This window comes from Chlorocebus sabaeus, chromosome 19 (assembly GCF_047675955.1).
Source record: "Chlorocebus sabaeus isolate Y175 chromosome 19, mChlSab1.0.hap1, whole genome shotgun sequence".
NCBI lineage: Eukaryota > Metazoa > Chordata > Mammalia > Primates > Cercopithecidae > Chlorocebus > Chlorocebus sabaeus.
In genome coordinates, this window is record NC_132922.1 from 12,736,901 (window position 1) to 12,756,331 (window position 19,431).

The following is a 19,431-nucleotide window of genomic DNA, read 5'->3' on the forward strand; positions in this document are numbered from 1 at the left end:
GGGTGGATCACAAGGTCAGGAGATCGAGACCATCCTGGCTAACATGGTGAAACCCCGCCTCTACTAAAAAAATACAAAAAACTAGCCGGGCGCCGTGGCGGGTGCCTGTAGTCCCAGCTACTCGGGAGGCTGAGGCAGGAGAATGGCGTGAACCCGGGAGGCGGAGCTTGCAGTGAGCTGAGATCCGGCCACAGCACTCCAACCTGGGCGACAGAGCGAGACTCCGTCTCAAAAAAAAAAAAAAAAAAAAAAAACCACAGCCTCCTCTCCCTCCCTCTAAAAGTGGCCACTGGTCTGAGGTCACATTTCCTTGTATTCCTTTGTAGTTTATCACTCTACCTTACAGCCTGAGACACTAAAATTTGGTTTTACTCTTAAAAAAAAATTTTTTTTGACCAAGTGTGGTGACTCGTGCCTGTAATCCCAGCACTTTGAGAGGCCAAGGCGGGTGGATCACGAGGTCAGAAGATCGAGACCATCCTGGCTAACACAGTGAAACCCCGTCTCTATTAAAAATACGAAAAATTAGCCGGGCGTGGTGGCGGGCACCTGTAGTCCCAGCTACTCGGGAGGCTGAGGCAGGAGAATGGCGTGAACCCGGGAGGCGGAGCTTGCAGTGAGCCAAGATGGCGCCACTGCACTCTAGCCAGGGCAAAAGAGCGAGACTCCATCTCAAAAAAAAAAAAAAAAAAAAAAAAGGCCGGGCGCGGTGGCTCAAGCCTGTAATCCCAGCACTTTGGGAGGCGGAGACGGGTGGATCACGAGGTCAGGAGATCGAGACCATCCTGGCTAACACGGTGAAACCCCGTCTCTACTAAATATTACAAAAAACTAGCCGGGCGAGGTGGCGGGTGCCTGTAGTCCCAGCTACTCAGGAGGCTGAGGCAGGAGAATGGCGTGAACCCGGGAGGCGGAGCTTGCAGTGAGCCGAGATCTGGCCACTGCACTCCAGCCTGGGCGACAGAGCAAGACTCTGTCTCAAAAAAAAAAAAAAAAAAAAAAAATGAGTCTCTTTGAACCTATGGGTTCCCCTTCCATCTGTTTCTTTTCCTTACACTTTGTCTGCTGGAGGCCCTGGGACCGTCTGCCCTGACTTTCCTATAGTCTGGAAGTTGCTGATGGTACTCTCCTGGTATGTTCAGCTGCTTTCTCTGTCCTCTGGATCCGGAGGCTTGATCAGACTCCAGTGCCATGCCCTTGGCAAGACCAGAGGGGCTGCTGAGTTCTTCCACCAGGAGGCATCGCTGTGTCCAGATCTGCCTGGCATCACGGGATACGCACCACTGTTCTTCTGACGCCCTTTCAGAACATTCTTAGCTAGGATGCTTCCAGAAAGAGACGCTTCCCCTTATCCGTTGTTATTACCCACTGGCACGTTTCATATGGGGAGGGCAGGAGAAAGATTTCATTCATTCCCTTTATTCATCAGGTTCCAAGATAATGAATCTGTGCCCTGTCATCCTCTGAAGGTGAAGCCACCAATTAATTTTATGTTTTAACTAGCACCATTATGTAGTACTTTTATTTATTATAATCAATATCATAGATTTAAACTCATCTGACCTATTTCAATGGTTGGCAATTATTATCTTTACTGAGGTTGAAAATGTCCTATTTTTGGCCAGTGGAAGCTGCTGCGGCCTTTTTTTTTTTTTTTTTTTGACATGGAGTCTCGCCCTGTCGCCGAGGCTGGAGTACAGTGGCGCGATCTCGGCTCACTGCAACCTCTGCCTCCCAGGTTCAAGCAATTCTCCAGCCTCAGCCTTCCCGTGTAGCTGGGACTACAGGTATGCACCACTGCATCTGGCTAATTTTCATATTTCTAGTAAAGACGGGGTTTCACCATGTTGGCCAGGCTGATCTTGACCTCCTAACCTCAGATGATTTGCCCAGCTCAGTCTCCCAAAGTTCTGGGATTACAGGCATGAGCCACCGCACCTGGCCAGTGGAAGCCTCTTTAATCTGCCTCCTGAGTCCTTGCTGTCTGCCTGACAAGAGGTTCCAGGCTCATCTGCTACTTGTGCTGTGTGAGACATGGAATCAACTATTTCTTCATGAAGCCCTGTTTTTACTTTTTGTTTTCAGTGGCAAGTGGTATTTCAAAACCATAGTCTGAATACTAGGGGTGCTCATTGCCTCCGGGTTGATCTTTGTTTCTAGGCTTTTTTGGTGCCTGTGCAATGCATAGATTGATACATATTTATATGCAATGTGTGTGTACACACATATAACACATATTCTGTCACTTTATTTCTGTTGCTGCTGCACAAATTAATTTTATTTATTTATTTATTTTCAGAGACAGGGTCTCACTCTGTCACCCAGGCTGAAGTGCAGTGGCACAATCATATAGCTCATTGCAGCCTCCAACTCCTGGGCTCAAATGATCTTCCTGCCTCAGCCTCCCAAGTAGCTGGGACTATAGGCAAATGCCACCGTGCCTGGCTAATTTTTTAACTCTTTTTATAGAGATGAGGTCTCACTATGTTGCCCAGGCTGGTCTTGAACTCCTGGCCTCAAGAAATCTTTCCATCTGGGTCTCCCAAAGTGCTAGGTTCACTTTTAGAACACTGATTCGTTTTTGTTTTTTTTTTTCTGTTTCGTGGGGCTTTCTGGTGTGTTTTGGTTGTCAGTAGGAATGTTACTCTTCCATATTCTCTTTTTTCTAATAATAACTTTCTATTGGATTTCACCTCAGAGATTTTCTGTGGAAAAGTAGGTTTTTTTCTGAAATTGTAGAAGGAACACAGTCAAGACAGCTTTTCTCACTTCGCAAGATCTCTTTCTGTTGTTCTTATGTAGTTTTCCAAAAATATGGCAGCTCCCTTTCTGTGGTTTCCTGGTTCTGTTCATGCTCCTACTTCTGTTAGACTTTCTCTTTCCTTTTGTGTCTGTTGTCCTTGTTCCTGATTTTGATCCCCCTCACCGCATATTCTCCTCCACGTGGGCCCTATCTGGATGGGAGCTTGACTGGTCAGTTTCAAGACTTCCTAGAGGCTTGACTACTCCAGCCCCTTCAGACCAGGGACCTCTTGCCTTCACCCTCTGGACTCACAATCTCCTTGGAGTTTCAGCTACTGTTCTCAGACTGGCCTACTGAGCTTCCCATGACCATCTGCTGACCATGTTGGGGTGCGCCTGTGCTCAGGTCCCTCGACACCCAGCTACCTCCCGCTGCTCCATCCATGTGGATGCTGGTCACGCTGGCTTCACAGCTGGTGCTGATTTGTGTTTGGGGGATTGTAGAGATACACAGTCACCTAGTTTTGTTCTGAATATTGTCTTGAGTTTCTTTATTTTTTTCTTTTGGTGGTTTCTTTGTTTTGTTTTGTTTGTTTTTTGAGATGGAGTCTTGCTCTGTCGCCCAGGCTGGAGTACAATGGCTCCATCTCAGCTCACTGCAACCTCTGCCTCCCGGGTTCAAGCTATTCTCCTGCCTCAGCCTACCGAATAGCTGGGATTATAGGCGCGTGCCACCATGCCTGGCTAATTTATGTACTTTTAGTAGAGATGGGGTTTCACTATGTTGGCCAGGCTGGTGTTGAACTCCTGATCTCAGGTGATTCACACACCTTGACCTCTCAAAGTGCTGTGATTACGGGCATGAGCCACTGTGCCTGGCCTTTTTTTTTTTTTTTTTTTGGTAGAGACAGCATCTCACTATGTTGCCCAGGCTGGTCTGGAACTCTTGAGATCGAGCAATCCGCCCACCTCAGCCTCCCAAAGTGCTGGAATTACAGGTGTGAGCCACCGCGCCCGGCTCATCTTGAGGTTTTTATTTTGCTGTCTGGTTTCTCCATTCATTTTTAGGAGAAGATGAAGGAAGGTTTCGAAACTACATTTCATTTCCACCATCATCCCAGAGCCTGAGGTTTTTTTTTTTCTATTGAGGTAAAATTTACATACAATAAGATAAAGTTCCTAAATATCTGAAGTGTTAAGTTCAACAGATTTTGACAATTGTATGCCCTGTGTGGCCACCATGTTAAACAGGATTTGTTTAGAATGTTTCCATCAACCCAGAAAGTTCTTATGTCCCTTTTGTCAGTCTCGCCCCCTAGGGGCAAAGGCTTTCTGACTTCTATCTCTACAGATTAATTTTGGCTGTTCTAGAACTTCACTTGAGTGGAATTGTACCCTGTGTATTCTTTTGTGTCTAGCTTCTTTCACTCAGCATAGGGTCTATAAGATTAACTCATGTTGTTGCATTGTATGAATCTGTTTGTTTCACTATCAAGGAATACCTGAGACTGGGTAATTTATAAGGAAAAGAGGCATATTTTGGCTCATTATTCTGCAAACTGTACAAGCATGGCACCAACATCTGCTTAGCTTCTCATGAGGGCCTCAGGCAGCTTACAATCACGGCAGAAGGTGAAGGGGTAACAGGTGCGTCACATGGCAAGACAGCAAGAGAGAGAGCGGGGAGGTGCCAGGCTCTATTTATTTATTTATTTATTTATTTATTTATTTTTGAGACAGAGTCCCACTCTGTTGCCCAGGCTGGCATGTAGTGGTGTGATCTTGGCTCACTGCAACTGCCACCTGCTAGGGTTCAAGCGATTCTCCTGCCTCAGCCTCCTGAGTAGCTGGGATTACAGGCCCCCGCCACCACACCTGGCTAATTTTTATATTTTTAGTAGAGATAGGGTTTCACCATCTTGGCCAGGCTGGTCTTGAAGTCCTGACCTCGTGATCCACCCACCTCAGCCTTCCAAAGTGCTGGGATTATAGGCATGAGCCACTGCACCCGGCCTTATTTATTTATTTTTTGAGATGGAGTTTTGCTCTTGTTGCCCAGGTAAAGGGGTAACAGGTGCATCATATGGCAAGAGAGTGAGAGAGAGAGAGAGTGGGGAGGTGGCAGGCTCTCTTTCTTTTCCTTTCCTTTCCTTTTTCCTTTGCTTTTTCCTTTCCTTTTCCTTTCCTTCCTTTCTTTCTTTCTTGATGGAGTTTCGCTCTTTTGTCCAGGCTGGAGTACAGTGGCATGATCTTGGCTCACTGCAACCTCCACCTCCCAGGTTCAAGCAACTCTCCCGCCTCAGCCTCCTGAGTAGCTGAGATTACAAGCACCCACCACCATGCCCGCAAATTTTTTTTATTTTTAGTAGAGATGGGATTTCACCATGTTGGCCGGGCTGGTCTCCAACTCTTGACCTCAGGCGATCCACCCGTCTTGGCCTCCCAAAGTGCTGGGATAACAGACGTGAGCCACCATGCCCAGCCACCAGGCTCTTTTTAAACAACCAGATCTTGCATGAACTCATTACTACAGGGAGGCCACCAAGCCATTCATGAGGGATCCGCCCCCATGATTCCAACACCTCCCACCAGGCCCCACCTCCTACACTGGGGATTACATTTCCATATGAGACTGGAGGGGACACAGATCCAATCCGTATCATGGGTGTATTAATACTTTTTTCTGTTTTATTGCTTAGGATCCCATTGTATGAAAATCCCACAATGTGTCTGTCCATTCTGTTGATAGTCATTTGGGTCGTTTCCAGTTGAAGGCTATTATGGAGCTATTATGAATAAGGCGGCTGTGAACATTCTTGTACGAGTCTTTTTATGGATTTATGTTTTCATTTCTGTTGCACAAATACCTAGGAGTGCAATTTGTCGGGCATGGCGTTGACATATGTTTATTAGAGTTCTCCAGTGTTCTTGTGCTATTCTGCATTCCGCCAGCAATGAATGAAAATTGCTGTCATTCTAAATTCTTGCCAGTGTTCAGCGTCGTCCGTCTGTTTTATTTTAGTCATTCTCGTGGGTATGGAGTGGCGTCTCACTGTGGTTTTGTTCTGATGTCCCTGATGACTAATGACTTTTAATGTGCTTACTGGACCTTTGTACATCTTCTTCCTTAAGATGCTGGTTTAGTCTTTTACTCATTTTTTATCAGGGTATACTTAGTGTTGAATTCTTTATATAGTTAAGATATGAGTCCTTTGTCAGGAGATGTATGGGAAATGTATTTTTTTCAATCTGTAGCTTGTCTATTCATTTTCTTAATACTGTCTGTCTTCGATGAACATAAATTATAAATTTTTATAGCCAGGCATGGCAGCGCACACCTATAGTCTTAGCTACTTAGGAGATTGAGGTGGGAGGATCACTTGAACCCAGGAGTTCAAGGCTGAGGTTCAAGTGCAGTGGGCCGCACCACTGCACTCCATTCTGGGTGATGGAGCAAGACACTGTCTTTTTTTGTTTATTTGTTTTGAGATGGAGTCTCGCTCTGTTGCCCAGGCTGGAGTGCAGTGGTGCGATCTTGGCTCACTGCAAGCTCCGCCTCCTGGGTTCACGCCATTCTCCCGCCTCAGCCTCCCGAGTAGCTGGGACTACAGGCGCTCGCCACCACGCCGGGATAATTTTTTTGTGTGTTTTAGTAGAGATGGGGTTTCACCGTGTTAGCCAGGATGGTCTCGATCTCCTGACCTTGTGATCCGCCTGTCTCAGCCTCCCAAAGTGCTGGGATTACAGGTGTGAGTCACCACGCCCAGCCCTAAGACACTGTCTCTAAAAATATAAATAAATAAATACATAAATATTTATGAAGTCCAATTTTGCAATTTTTGTGCTTTTTTTTTTCAGTGGTTTGTGCTTGTGTCCTATCGAAGAAATCTTTGCCTACCCCATGGCACAGATATTCTCCTAAGTTTTCTTCTAGAAACTCTATATTATGGACTTTATATTTATTTCTATGATTTGTCTTAAATTTATTTTTGTGTATTGAGATGGAGTTTAATTTTCCCTGGATGGATATTCAGTTATTCCCACATCATTTTAAAAACACTTCCCGGCCGGACGCGGTGGCTCACTCCTGTAATCCCAGCACTTTGGGAGGCCAAGGCGGGTGGATCACGAGGTCAGGAGATCGAGACCATCCTGGCTAACATAGTGAAACCCTGTCTCTACTAAAAACAAAAATTAGCCCGGCATGGTGGCGGGCGCCTGTAGTCCCAGCTACTTGGGAGGCTGAGGTGGGAGAATGGGGTGAACCCGGGAGGTGGAGCTTGCAGTGAGCCGAGATCACGCCACTGCACTCCAGCCTGGAGACAGCGAGACTCTGTCTCAAAAAACAAACAAACAAAAAAACACTTCCCTTGACTCACTGAAATGACTTGGTATCTTGGTCAAAAATTGATTTTGGGCCAGGCGCGGTGGCTCATGCCTGTAACCCCAGCACTTTGGGGGGGCCAAGGCGGGTGGAACACCTGAGGTCAGGAGTTTGAGACCAGCCTGACCAATATGGTGAAACCCCATCTCTACTAAAAATACAAAAATTAGCCGTGTGTGGTGGTGTGTGCCTGTAGTCCCAGCTACTCAGGAGGTTGATACAGGAGAATTGCTTGAACACGCGAGGCGGAGGTTGCAGTGAGCTGAGATCGTACCACTGTACTCTAGCCTGGGTGACAGAGCAAGACGGTCTCAAAAAAAAAAAAAAAAATTGACTTTGCATATATGTGTGGGTTTGTTACTGGACTCCATTCCATTGGTACGTGTTTCTATCCTTATGCCAATATCACACTGTATTAATTACTGTAGCTTTATAGTAAGTACTGAAATCAAGTAGCCTAAGTACTTTGTCCTTTGTCAAAATTATTTTGCCTATTCAAATTCTTTGAATTTTATCTAAATTATAGAATCAATCATCTTGCCTTTGAGAAAGGCTTCTGGAATTTTGATAGAGTTGTATTAATCTGTAAATCAATGGTCATCTTAACAATATCGAGTCTTCCAGATCCATGAATATGGTATATCTCTCCATTTATTTATCTCTCCATTTATTTATTTTTCTTAGCAATGTTTTGTCATTTTCAGCAAATGATATTTGCGGAGGTGACAAAAGGATTCCTCAAGAGTTACTGGAGGCTGGGCACAGTGGCTCACACCTATAATCTCAGCACTTTGGGAGGCTGAGGTGAGCAAATGGCTTGAGGTCAGGAGTTTTAGAGCAGCCTGGCCAACATGGAGAAACCCCATCCCTACTAAAAATAGAAAAATTAGCCAGATGTGGTGGCACACACCTGTAATCCCAGCTGCTCAGGTGGCCAAGGTGTGAGAATCACTTGAACCTGGGAGGCAGAAGTTGCAGTGAGCTGAGATAGCATCATTACACTCCAGCTCGGGCAACAGAGAAAGACGCTGTCTCAATTTAAAAAAAAAAAAAAATGGAGTCCCTCTGTCCATAGAGCTTGCAGTGCATGGCTGAGACCACAGAATCTGCTGTCAGCTTTCTATGCTTCTGTACTGAGGCGTGCACAGGACCCTCTAATGAAGCATGCGGCCCAGGGAGTGGAGACGGAGAGGGCAGTCTCTATCTAATCCACTGCGAATTCCTCAGCCTGCTCTGTGGTTGGTGACTTCCTGTCAGAAGCCACCTGCCAACAGACTGTTCTCTACCTGTAATGGACACAGCAAGAGCTCAAACTTCACTTCCATTGTCAACCTCTTTTTTTTTTTTTTTCTGAGATGGAGTCTCACTCTGTTGCCCAGGCTGGAGTGCAGTGGCGTGATCTTGGCTCACTGCGACCTCCACCTCAGTGGTGCGATCTCAGCTCACTGCAACCTCCACCTCCTGGGTTCAAGCGATTGTCCTGCCTCAGCCTCCCAAGTAGCTGGGATTATAGGCATGCACCACCACGCTGGGCTAATTTTTGTATTTTTAGTAGAGACGGGGTTTTGCCTTGTTGGCCAGGCTGGTCTTGAACTGACCTCAAGTGATCCTCCCACCTTAGCCTCCCAAAGTGCTGGGACTACAGGCATGAGTCATCACGCCTGGCCCATTGTCAACCTCTTGATGGACCCATTTCTTCAGGAGCTTGGCATCCTTTCCATTAACCCAGTGATGCCCAGGACCTACCAGCTGGGGGCATCCTGGGTCTGTGTCCTCTGCTTCATTGGCGATCACAGCCAAACCACGACAACAGGAAGAGCTATGATATGGCTGTCCTGCTGAAGCGCACATTGCCACCACGTACCTTTGTTCACGCATGACTGGAAGCAGAAGCAACACCATCCCATGATACAGGACTCAGCTTGTTCCTAAGTGATTTTTCCTGGGCAAGAGGAAGGGAGTGGGGCAAAGAGAGTTAGCAGGAAAGTAAAGAGCCCCAGCTTGTCTGCTGAGCTGACAGCAGGAGCCCTTCAGGCTGCATTTGAAGGACACCTTAGAAGAGCTCCTGCACCCAGGCCTTTTGGGGAGAGCCTGCCCCATCTCCCAGGGCTCTCAGGGCAGGTTGTGACAGCCTCACTGGCTAGGCTCTGCTTCTTCCGGCATCATCTGTGTCCTTGTTGCCTCTGCAGACCAGTCCTGCTGTAACTGAGTGTTCTCTGCAGGTCTGTACTTTAAGTCTGTGCATTTAAAGTGTTTTCCGTGACTTTTGGTGTGGTTCAAGTCAGTCTCTCCAGGTGCCATTCACCATCTTTATAAGTGCTCTGGTTACAAGGTTGCCTGGGTTTTGAGGGTCTGCCCCAAGCCCTGTTGTTTATATTGTGCATTTTGTTTATATTGGGGATTTTCAGGAACATGTGGATTCTGATTGACAGAAAGCTGGGACTGTCTCTTTACAAGCGAGGTCACAATTTTTTTTTTTTTTGAGACAGAGTTTTGTTCTTTTATAAGGGCACAATCTTGGCTTACTGCAACCTCTACCTCCCAGTTCAAGCAATTCACCTGCCTCAGCCTCCCCAGTAGCTGGGATTACAGGCAGCCGCCACCATGCCCAGCTAATTTTTGTATTTTTAGTAGAGACGGGGTTTTAGCATGTTAGCCAGGCTGGTCACGAACTCCTGAACTCAAGTGATCTGCCTGCCTCGGCCTCCCAAAGTGCTGGGATTACAGGCATGAGCCACCATGCCCGGCCTGAGGTCACAAAATTTAAGGAGGCGGCGCTGTGACGTTCATACTAGCACAGGGTCGCGAACGCTTCCTTTTGATTGGATCCAGCAGAAAGCGGGCCCCTGTCAAGTAGAAGCATCTACCTGGCATTTCTATAACAATGCATGTTTCCGTTTACTGTTCTATCATTCTGCAAACCTGAGTGCTACCTCCTTCTTGGTGCTGACACGCTTCTGTACACACACACTGGCAGCCATAGCTCAGGGTTTCAGTACCAAAGAGGCACCCTCAAGGTCCCTTGCAGACCAGTGGGCACCTAAGTTTGGGAAACAACTGTGGGAGAAAACCTTAAACTTTGGAAAATTTATTATGTAGTGATTCTTTTTCTGCATACTGGGAGGAGACTGCCAGCATTCCTTTTCTGGGCCATCCCCTAGCCCCACAGGATGGTGTGAGGACACCTAGGGCAGGAAAAAGGACCCACTGTGTGAAAAGGGTGTGTGGACAGAGGCTGTGCAGAGGCGGGAGGGCCTCCAGAGGAGGACGTTTCCGTGGGGCTGGGGAAGCACCTCTTGTGCCCCATGGAGCCTGAACCCTCTTGCAGCTGAAAGGGTTTAGGTCCAACTCCTCAACAACATGGAGTGACTCAGAGAAAGCCGATAGAGAATACAGAATATAGGAGAATACAGGGCACCACATGGGCCCACAGAATTGAGGCTCATCAAGCTCTCAGAGAGCAGCTGGTCAAGCCTTTCCTTTTTTTTTTTTTTTTTTTTTTTCTTTTTCTTTTGAGACAGAGTCTTACTCTGTCACCCAGGCTGGAGTGCAGTGGTGTGATCTCAGCTCACTGCAACCTCCGTCTCCTGGGTTCAAGTGATTTTCCTGCCTCAACCTCCCAAGTAGCTGGGACTACAGGCATGTGCCACCACGCCCAGCTAATTTTTGCATTTTTAGTACAGATGGAGTTTCACTATGTTGGCCAGGCTGGTCTCGAACTCCTGGCCTCAGGTGATCCACCCACCTCAGCCTCCCAAAGTGCTGGGATTACAGGCGTGAGCCACCATGCCCAGCCTGGTCAAGCCTTTCCTGTTACAGATGGGGCAACTGAGGTCCAGAGATGGGTGGCAACTTGTCCAAAGTCACAAAGCAAATAAGAGGCAGAACTAGAATGAGGACGAAGCTTCTGAGCCTGAGCCCAGCAGCCTTTCCTGTCCTGCCCTGGTGGCCAGACATCCACTTGTCATGGGAACCTGTCACCTCTCAGGCCCATCTGAGACCTCAACAGCTTCTGAGTGTTTTTGCTGGGCTGTGCCCTGCCCATGGTGCTGAGGACACAGAGGTGAGCCATGGCCATAACAGCTCCGAGGGGCTATGCATGGGGGCCTGGCCATAAATATACAACTGGAGGAATGGACAACGAAGGAACAAAATGTGCACACATTCCAGAAACAAAACAAGGGAGCAATGGATTCTGCTTGGGGGAGTCAGGAAGACAGGAAGCTGGCATTGGAAGATAGAGAGGAAATTCCAGGCAGAGGGAATGACATCATCAAAGTACAAACTAAGAATAAGACAAAAAATAAGAACCAGAAGACTCTGACACACTTGTCAAGGGTTCGTTTCCAGCCAGCACTGCACTAAACATTGTGAATGTTTCACCATTTCTTTTTTTTTTTTTTGAGACGGAGTCTCGCTCTGTCGCCCAGGCTGGAGTGCAGTGACCGGATCTCAGCTCACTGCAAGCTCCGCCTCCCGGGTTCAAGCCATTCTCCGGCCTCAGCCTCCCGAGTAGCTGGGACTACAGGCGCCCGCCACCTCGCCCGGCTAGTTTTTTGTATTTTTTAGTAGAGACGGGGTTTCACCATGTTAGCCAGGATGGTCTCGATCTCCTGACCTCGTGATCCACCCGTCTCGGCCTCCCAAAGTGCTGGGATTACAGGCTTGAGCCACCGCGCCCGGCATCACCATTTCATCCTCCCTCCAGCCAGGTGCTCTTCTTGTCTCCGTTTCTCTGACAGGTGGGCAGGTGCCTGGTGTACTAGAAGCATGGTGGGCAGGCTGTTATACAGAAAGTACAAGGGGGTGCTGGGGCCTGGGAACAGTAGGGGGGCCTTGATCACCCTCACCCTGCACTCTGCTCAGGTGCAGACATTCCATGGAGACCTGCTGCAGCACATGGAGAAGAACACCAAGCTGGACATGCAGTTCATCAAAGTGAGTCTGGCCTCCCCACTCGGCCCCCAACCCATCGTAGGCAGGACCCCCTCTCCCATTTGACAGGTGGGCACACACAGGCCAGTGCTGAGCGTTGACTGGGCCCCAGATTATCCATGTTCCCAGCTGAGCCCCGAGTCTCCAAACTTCCAGGGCCCTGATCTCTGTAAGGGGTGTCTTGAGCTCTCTGATGTGGGGGGATTCTCCCTCCCCAACTCCACCCTACTCCAGGACAGCCGCCAGCACTATGAGCTCGAGTACCGCCACCGAGCGGCCAACCTGGAGAAGTGCATGTCTGAGCTGTGGCGCATGGAGCGCAAGAGAGACAAGAATGTGCGGGAGATGAAGGTGCGAGGGCCGGGAAGCGGGGGAGGGCCGGCAAGGGCGGGTGGGCAGACCCTGGGGCGAGACCGGGCCCTGGGAACCCCGAACACCTCCCTGAGCTCCCCCACCGAGCACCAGCACAACTGTGATGGGCGTGGCTGGGGAGGTCAGCCAGCCCCTGGTGGGGTGGGCGTCACTAGCTCCTGGGGCCACGCCCAGCACCGCCCCTTGCCCTGTGGCTTCCTGGCCTTCCCCAGAATCCCCGGGCCTCTCCTACAACCCCATCCCACCTCCCCCGTCTCCTACTTCACCGAGAAAATTGCTCGCTTGGACATGGTGCCAAAGGTGTCATCCACCAGCTGCCCATCCTCCTCCCCTCCCTCCTGCCCGGCAGAGGTATCCCGCCCCGCTAAGTCCATTTCCCCCTCCTGAGCCTGGGGCCCCATCCCTGGCCTCTGTCTCCAAGATCCAAACCCTCTACCTCCCTTCCCGTCTCTTCTGGCTCCTGGCTCCTTTAAGTGAGCTCATGCCTCCCCTCCTCAGAACCTTCCCCCTAAATAGGGGCTGTTAACCTACTCATTCACATTCTCATTGAACCCGTCCCCCTGCTCCCCTCCCCCCAGCCCGTGCTTGGGCTTGTGCTGGGTGCCAGGGGCAGAGCGATGGCTTAGACACCAGCCCTGCTTGTGAGAAGCACCCGGGCGAGGGGGACGCAGGGCCCAGGATCATAACAAGACTGCCGATGAGGGGGCAGGCTTAGGAGCTAGGATGGGCTGGGTGATGGGGGGTGGGCTTGGGGAGGCGCAGTCAGGAAGGACAGGGGGCTTGAACAGCTGGCGCCTGTGGGCGAGGTGGATGGGATGAGACACACCCACCGCCCCCAGCCAGAACTCCCATTCCCCCCAGGAGAGTGTGAACCGGCTGCACGCCCAGATGCAGGCCTTCGTGTCTGAGAGTCAGCGGGCGGCTGAACTGGAAGAAAAGCGGCGCTATCGCTTCCTGGCAGAGAAGCACCTGCTACTTTCCAACACCTTCCTGCAGTTCTTCGGCCGGGTGAGCTGAACTGGGGGACAGCAGGCGGGGCGCTTCTAGGAGCTGCCCCCGCCCTGAGTGGCCATACACAGAGATGTCCCTGCCTTCTTCCCTCTTCCCTCCCTTCCTGCCTCTTCCCTCTTCCCTCCCTTCCTGCCTCTTCCCTCCCTTCCTGCCTGTCTGTAGAAATTCATTTTATTTTGCACTCTCCATCCATTTCTTTCTTTGTTTCTGGGTTTGCTTGTATCACTGTACATTCACTCATTTATTGACTCGTGATATTGTTTGTTTTTAATGCATTCACTAATTGATGCATTTATTTATTCATGTGTGCACCATTTTTTAATTCCTGCTTGTTTATTTTCACAATTCACAAATTCATTAATTGATAGGTTTGTTCAGTTATTGTCTATTAATTTTCTCTTATTTATTTATTTATTTATTTATTTATTGAGACAGCGTTTCACTCTTGTCCCCCAGGCTAGAGTGCAATGGCGCAATCTTGGCTAACAGCAACCTCTGCCTCCCGGGTTCAAGCGATTCTCCTGCCTCAGCCTCCCGAGTAGCTGGGGCTACAGGCATGCGCCACCACGCCTGGCTAATTTTTGTATTTTTAGTAGAGATGGGGTTTCGCCATGTTGGCCAGGCTGGCCAGGCTGGTCTCAAACTCCTGACCTCAAGTTATCTGCCTGCCTCAGCCTCCCAAAGTGCTGGGATTACAGGCGTGAGCCACCGCACCCAGCCATTTTATAATATTATTTAAATCCTCTACCCTCTTGCCCCGTTCTGCCTGCTAGACCAGTCAGACTCGCTCGTTTCTCATTGAATTTCTAATAGATTTCACTTTCTGAATTGAGCTGCCGTGTCGTTTGGTGCTGTTTTGGTTATAACTATTCTACCTTCTTTGTAAATATTGCCATTTATGTACGTAATGTCTCTCTTAATCAAGTTTGGTGCTTTCAATTCTCCCTTGTCTGATATTAATACTGCTCTTTCTACTTTCTCTTCTCTTTGCTTATCTCTTCGTATGTTAAGTAAACTTTCTGTTACTGACGTATAGCTGACTTTGAGCTTTTGACCAGTCTTAGAGTCTGTGTCTTCTAATAGAAAAGGAATTCCGCCCATTTCCATTTAACATAACAATGAATAGACCTGGATTTTATTCCTTCTAGATAACTTGAGCTAACTGTAATTATTTTGTCATTTCCTCTTTTTCTCTCATGTTATTTCTTGTCAGTTTGGTTATTATACTATATATTTCCCCTTTCCCTTTATTAATTTAGAAATTGCACTATTTGACCGGGTGCGGTGGCTCAAGCCTGTAATCCCGGCACTTACAGGATGTCTCGTAAAGACGGGCGGATCACGAGGTCAGGAGATCGAGACCATCCTGGCTAACACGGTGAAACCCCGTCTCTACTAAAAAATACAAAAAATCAGCCGGGTGTGGTGGCGGGTGCCTGTAGTCCCAGTCACTTAGGAGGCTGAGGCAGGAGAATGGCGTAAACCTGGGAGGCGGAGTTTGCAGTGAGCTGAGATCCGGCCACTGCACTCCAGCCTGGGCGACAGAGCGAGACTCCATCTCAAAAAAAAAAAAAAAAGGAAAGAAATTGCACTATTCTTTTTCTCTCTACCTGTGGTGACCTCACTTTGTGACTTTCATAATCACATATATATCCACCTATTATCTTTTCCAAAAATGTCAACTTTACCCCACTACACAACACACTATTCAGTCAATTGCTCCCCCAGTTCATAAGATGAGACCTTGATTTAAAGCTTTCCACAAAAATTAGGCTGGGTACGGTGGCTTACACCAGTAATCCCAACAATTTTGGAGCCTGAGGTGCGTGGATTGCTTGAGGTCAGGAGTTCAAGACCAGCCTGGCCAACACGGCAAAACCCCGTTTCTACTGAAAATACAAAAATTAGCTGGGCATGGTGGCAAACACTCGTAATCTGAGCTACTCAGGAGGCTGAGGCAGGAGCATCGCTTGAACCTGTGAGGCAGAGGTTGCAGTGAGCCAAAATCGAGCCACTGCACTCCAGCCTGGGTGACAGAGCGAGACTCTGTCTCAAAAAAAAACAAAAAAAAGATAACACCCTAAGAAGTATTTTCCTGCCCTCCAACTATTCTGAGATGGGGTATTTAGAAAGCTTTTACTCCTCTCTTCATCCTTCCCATCCTCCACCTCTTGGTTTTGCCAAGATAATTTAGGACTTAGTTTCAGACTTCACTAGTCATCTCTACAGCATGACCAAAATTATTTTGATAAACTAATTGTATGTATGTATGTACGGGTATTTGAGATGGAGTCTTGCTCTGTTGCCCAGGCTGGAATGCAGTGGTGCAATCTCAGCTCCCTGAAACCTCCACCTCCCAGGTTCAAGTGATTCTCCTGCCTCAACCTCCCGAGTAGCTGGGATTACAGGCGCCCGCCACCACCCCCGGCTAATTTTTGTATTTTTAGTAGAGATGGGGTTTCACCATGTTGGCCAGGCTGGTCTTGAACTCCCGATCTCAAGTGATCCTCTCACCTTGGCCTCCCAAAGTGCTGGGATTACAGGCATGAGCCACCACGCCCAGCCTCAAGAACCTTTATTTAGATTGCACATGTTACTGTTGCTGGGTGTACCGCCATCCTGTTACTGCTTCACCACACCTGTGATCAGACTCACTGCCCACTGCTGTAACCCCTTTCCATCTCCCACTGCCTTGAGGTCTCTGTTTTGATTGATTGCTGTAGTTAGAGAACCTTCATGGGTGTTTTCTGCACACACACTGTAAGATCCTTGCATATCTGCAAATGGCTAGCTTTTGCCATGCCTGGTGAGTGGTATACTGGCCGGCGGAAGGGCTCCAGAGCTGCAGACCTTTTCTTTCATGGTCCAAGCCCCACTATGTTCTAGCACCCTGTGTTGTAGAATTGAAGTCTGGTCGTGATCTGTCTCCCTTCCCTTTTAAGTAACTGGCTTTTCCTTTGTGGGTGCTGGAGATTTTCTTTGTAACCTTGGGACCAGGAACTTGCCCAGGTGCCACCGTGGTGAATGCCGAGGTCAGCGCTCCTGCAGGCCGCAGGCTCAAGTCTCTCTTCCGGTTAAGGCATTAGTTCCTTTTCTGTTTCTTTCATTATTACCATTCTGCCATCTTTCCTTCTCATTGTGGAAATCCTTATCACTGGAGCCTTCACATCTACGACCTTCTCCCTCACCACATCTATTTTGTTTATTATTTATTATTATTATTATTATTTTTTTTTTTTTTTTTTTGAGACGGAGTCTCCCCCTGTCGCCCAGGCTGGAGTGCAGTGGCCAGATCTCAGCTCACTGCAAGCTCCGCCTCCCGGGTTCACGCCATTCTCCTGCCTCAGCCTCCCGAGTAGCTGGGACTACAGGCGCCCGCCACCTCGCCCGGCTAGTTTTTTGTATTTTTTTAGTAGAGACGGGGTTTCACCGTGTTAGCCAGGATGGTCTCGATCTCCTGACCTCGTGATCCACCCGTCTCGGCCTCCCAAAGTGCTGGGATTACAGGCTTGAGCCACCGCGCCCGGCCTATTTGTTATTATTTATTTATTTTTCCTTTTTTTTTTTTTTGAGACAGAGTCTTCCTCTGTCACCAGGCTGGAGTGCAGTGGCATGATCTTGGCTCACTGTAACCTCCACCTCCTGGGTTCAAGTCATTCTCCTGGCTCAGCCTCCTGCGTAGCTGGGATTACAGGCGCCTGCCACCACACCCAGCTAATTTTTGTATTTTTAGTACAGACGGGGTTTCACTATGTTGCCCAGGCTGGTCTCAAACTCCTGACCTCAGGTGATCTCCCCACCTTGGCCTCCCAGAGTGCTGGGATTACAGGTGTGAGCCACCACGCCTGGCCCTGGCTCAGGGTTCTTATCCCTCCCGGGCACTCCCTGAGTCTCTGGATCTGAACCCAGGGGCCCAAGGGTACATGACTGGATCCAGAGACCCAGATCTTGGCTCAGACTCCCATTTGCCCGCTGTCATCACCTCACCCAGCCCCAGGCTCAGCCTTCTTGTCCCCTATTCTCCCACAAAAGGTCTGCCAGGGAGAAACAACTTCCTTTTTAGAAAAACAGTTTTATTGAGATAAAATTCACATACAATTCACCCATTTGCAGTGTACACTTTCTGGTTTGTAGTATATTCACAGAGTTGTGCATCAATCAGCACAATCAAGCTTAAAATATTTTCAATACCCTCCACCACAGTAACCCAGTACCCCGGCCGGGTGCGGTGGCTCATGCCTGTAATCCCAGCACTTTGGGAGGCGGAGGTGGGAGAATCACCTGAGGTAACGAGTTCGAGACCACCCTGGCCAACACGGTGAAACCCCGTCTCTACTAAAAATACAAAAGTTAGCCGAGCATGGTGGTGCATGCCTGTAATCCCAGCTACATGGGAGGCTGAGGCAGAATTGCTTGAACCCAGCAGGCGGAGGTTGCAGTGAGCCAAGATTGCACCACTGCACTCCAGCCTGGACAGCAAGAGTAAAACGCCGTCTCAAACAAAACAAAACAAAACAGAACTACAAACCAGTACCCCTTAGCTGTCATTCCCAATCCTCCAACTCCCCCAGCCCTAGACCACCAGTAATCTACTTTCTGTCTCAATACATTTGCCCATTCTGAACATTTCATATAAACGGAATCATACAATATGTGCTCTTTTGCGACTGGCTTCCTTTTCATTGCTGGATAATATTCTATTGCTTGGATAGACCACATTGTATTTACTCATTTACTCAGATGTATTTACTCAGATGTCAGCCGATGGACCCCTGGTTGTTTCCCCTTTTTGGCTGTCATGACCAATGCTGCTCTGAGCATCCATGTACGAGTCTTCACGTGGACATGTGTTTTCATCTCTCTTGGGTATATAAGAGTGGAATTGTGGTGCCATATGGTAGCTCTATGTTTAACTGTTTGGGGAACTTCCAGACCCTTTTCCACGTCCCCAGCAGTTTATGAGGGTTCCAGTTGTTCCACGTCCCCGCTACTATTTGTTACTGTCTTTTTGATAATCGCCATCTTAGCAGGTGTGAAGCGGTATCTCATTGCAATATTGATTTCCTGTTCTCAGATGGCTAATGATGTTGAACATGTTTTCCTGTGCTTCTTAGCTATTTATAGATCTTCTTTAGGAGGAAACTCTTTTTCACCTGTGTTAAACTCCTTGTTGCCTGTAAACAGTTAACCATCAGCATTAAGAGAAGAGCTGACCCCTTCCTTGACTGCCTCCTGGTGGGTGAGGGTGCCTCAGAAGGGAGCTGTGGGTTGAACAGGCAGATTTTCCCCTATGCATGGTGTGTTAGTCCATTGTGCATTGCTATAAAGGAATACCCGAGGCTCTGTAATTTATTTTAAAAGAGATTTATTTAGCTCTTAGTTCTGCAGGCTGTACAAGAAGTGCATTACCAGCATCTGCTCCTGGTGAAGCCTCTGGAAGCTTATAATCTTGGCAGAAGGCAAAGGGGAAGTTCGTATCACATGGCCAAAGAGGGAGCTGGTGGGGGGTGGGGATGGGGTGCCACACTCTTTCTTTTTTCTAATTATTTTAAGATGGAGTTTTGCTCTTGTCACTCAGGCTGGAGTACAATGGCATGATCTCAGCTCACTGCACCCTCCACCTCCCAGGTTCAAGCAATTCTCCTGCCTCAGCGTCCCGAGTAGCTGGGATTACAAGCATGCACCACCATGCCCAACTAAGTTTTGTATTTTTAGTAGAGACGGGGTTTCACCATGTTGGCCAGGCTGGTCTTGAACTCCTGACCTCAGGTGATCCACCCACCTCGGCCTCCCAAAGTGCTGGGATTAAGGTGTGAGCCACTGTGCCTGGCCACTACAAGGAGATCTTGCATGAACTCATACCACTCATCACCGTGGGGTAGAGCACCAAGCCATTTATAAGGGAGCTGCCTCCATGACCCACCACCTCCCACTAGGTCCCACCTCCAACACTGAGGGGTCACATTTCAAAATGAGATTTGGAGAGG

At 48.5% G+C, this 19,431-nt stretch overlaps 1 protein-coding gene across 4 annotated transcripts in view; it reads left to right on the forward strand.

Annotated features, from left to right (window-relative positions):
• The window catches only part of BAIAP2L2 (BAR/IMD domain containing adaptor protein 2 like 2), a 31,759-nt gene that overhangs the window by 5,911 nt on the left and 6,417 nt on the right, over positions 1–19,431 (forward strand). For 2 of the 4 annotated variants that reach the window (XM_007975738.3, XM_038007458.2), the window contains 3 exons: positions 11,993–12,064; positions 12,296–12,412; positions 13,295–13,441. In XM_007975738.3, the coding sequence (XP_007973929.2) occupies positions 11,993–12,064; positions 12,296–12,412; positions 13,295–13,441 (336 nt within the window). Of the gene's footprint in view, positions 1–7,035; positions 7,931–10,687; positions 11,190–11,992; positions 12,065–12,295; positions 12,413–13,294; positions 13,442–19,431 lie in introns of those variants that run through there. The other 2 variants (XM_073006721.1, XM_038007457.2) reach the window with 2 other exon arrangements.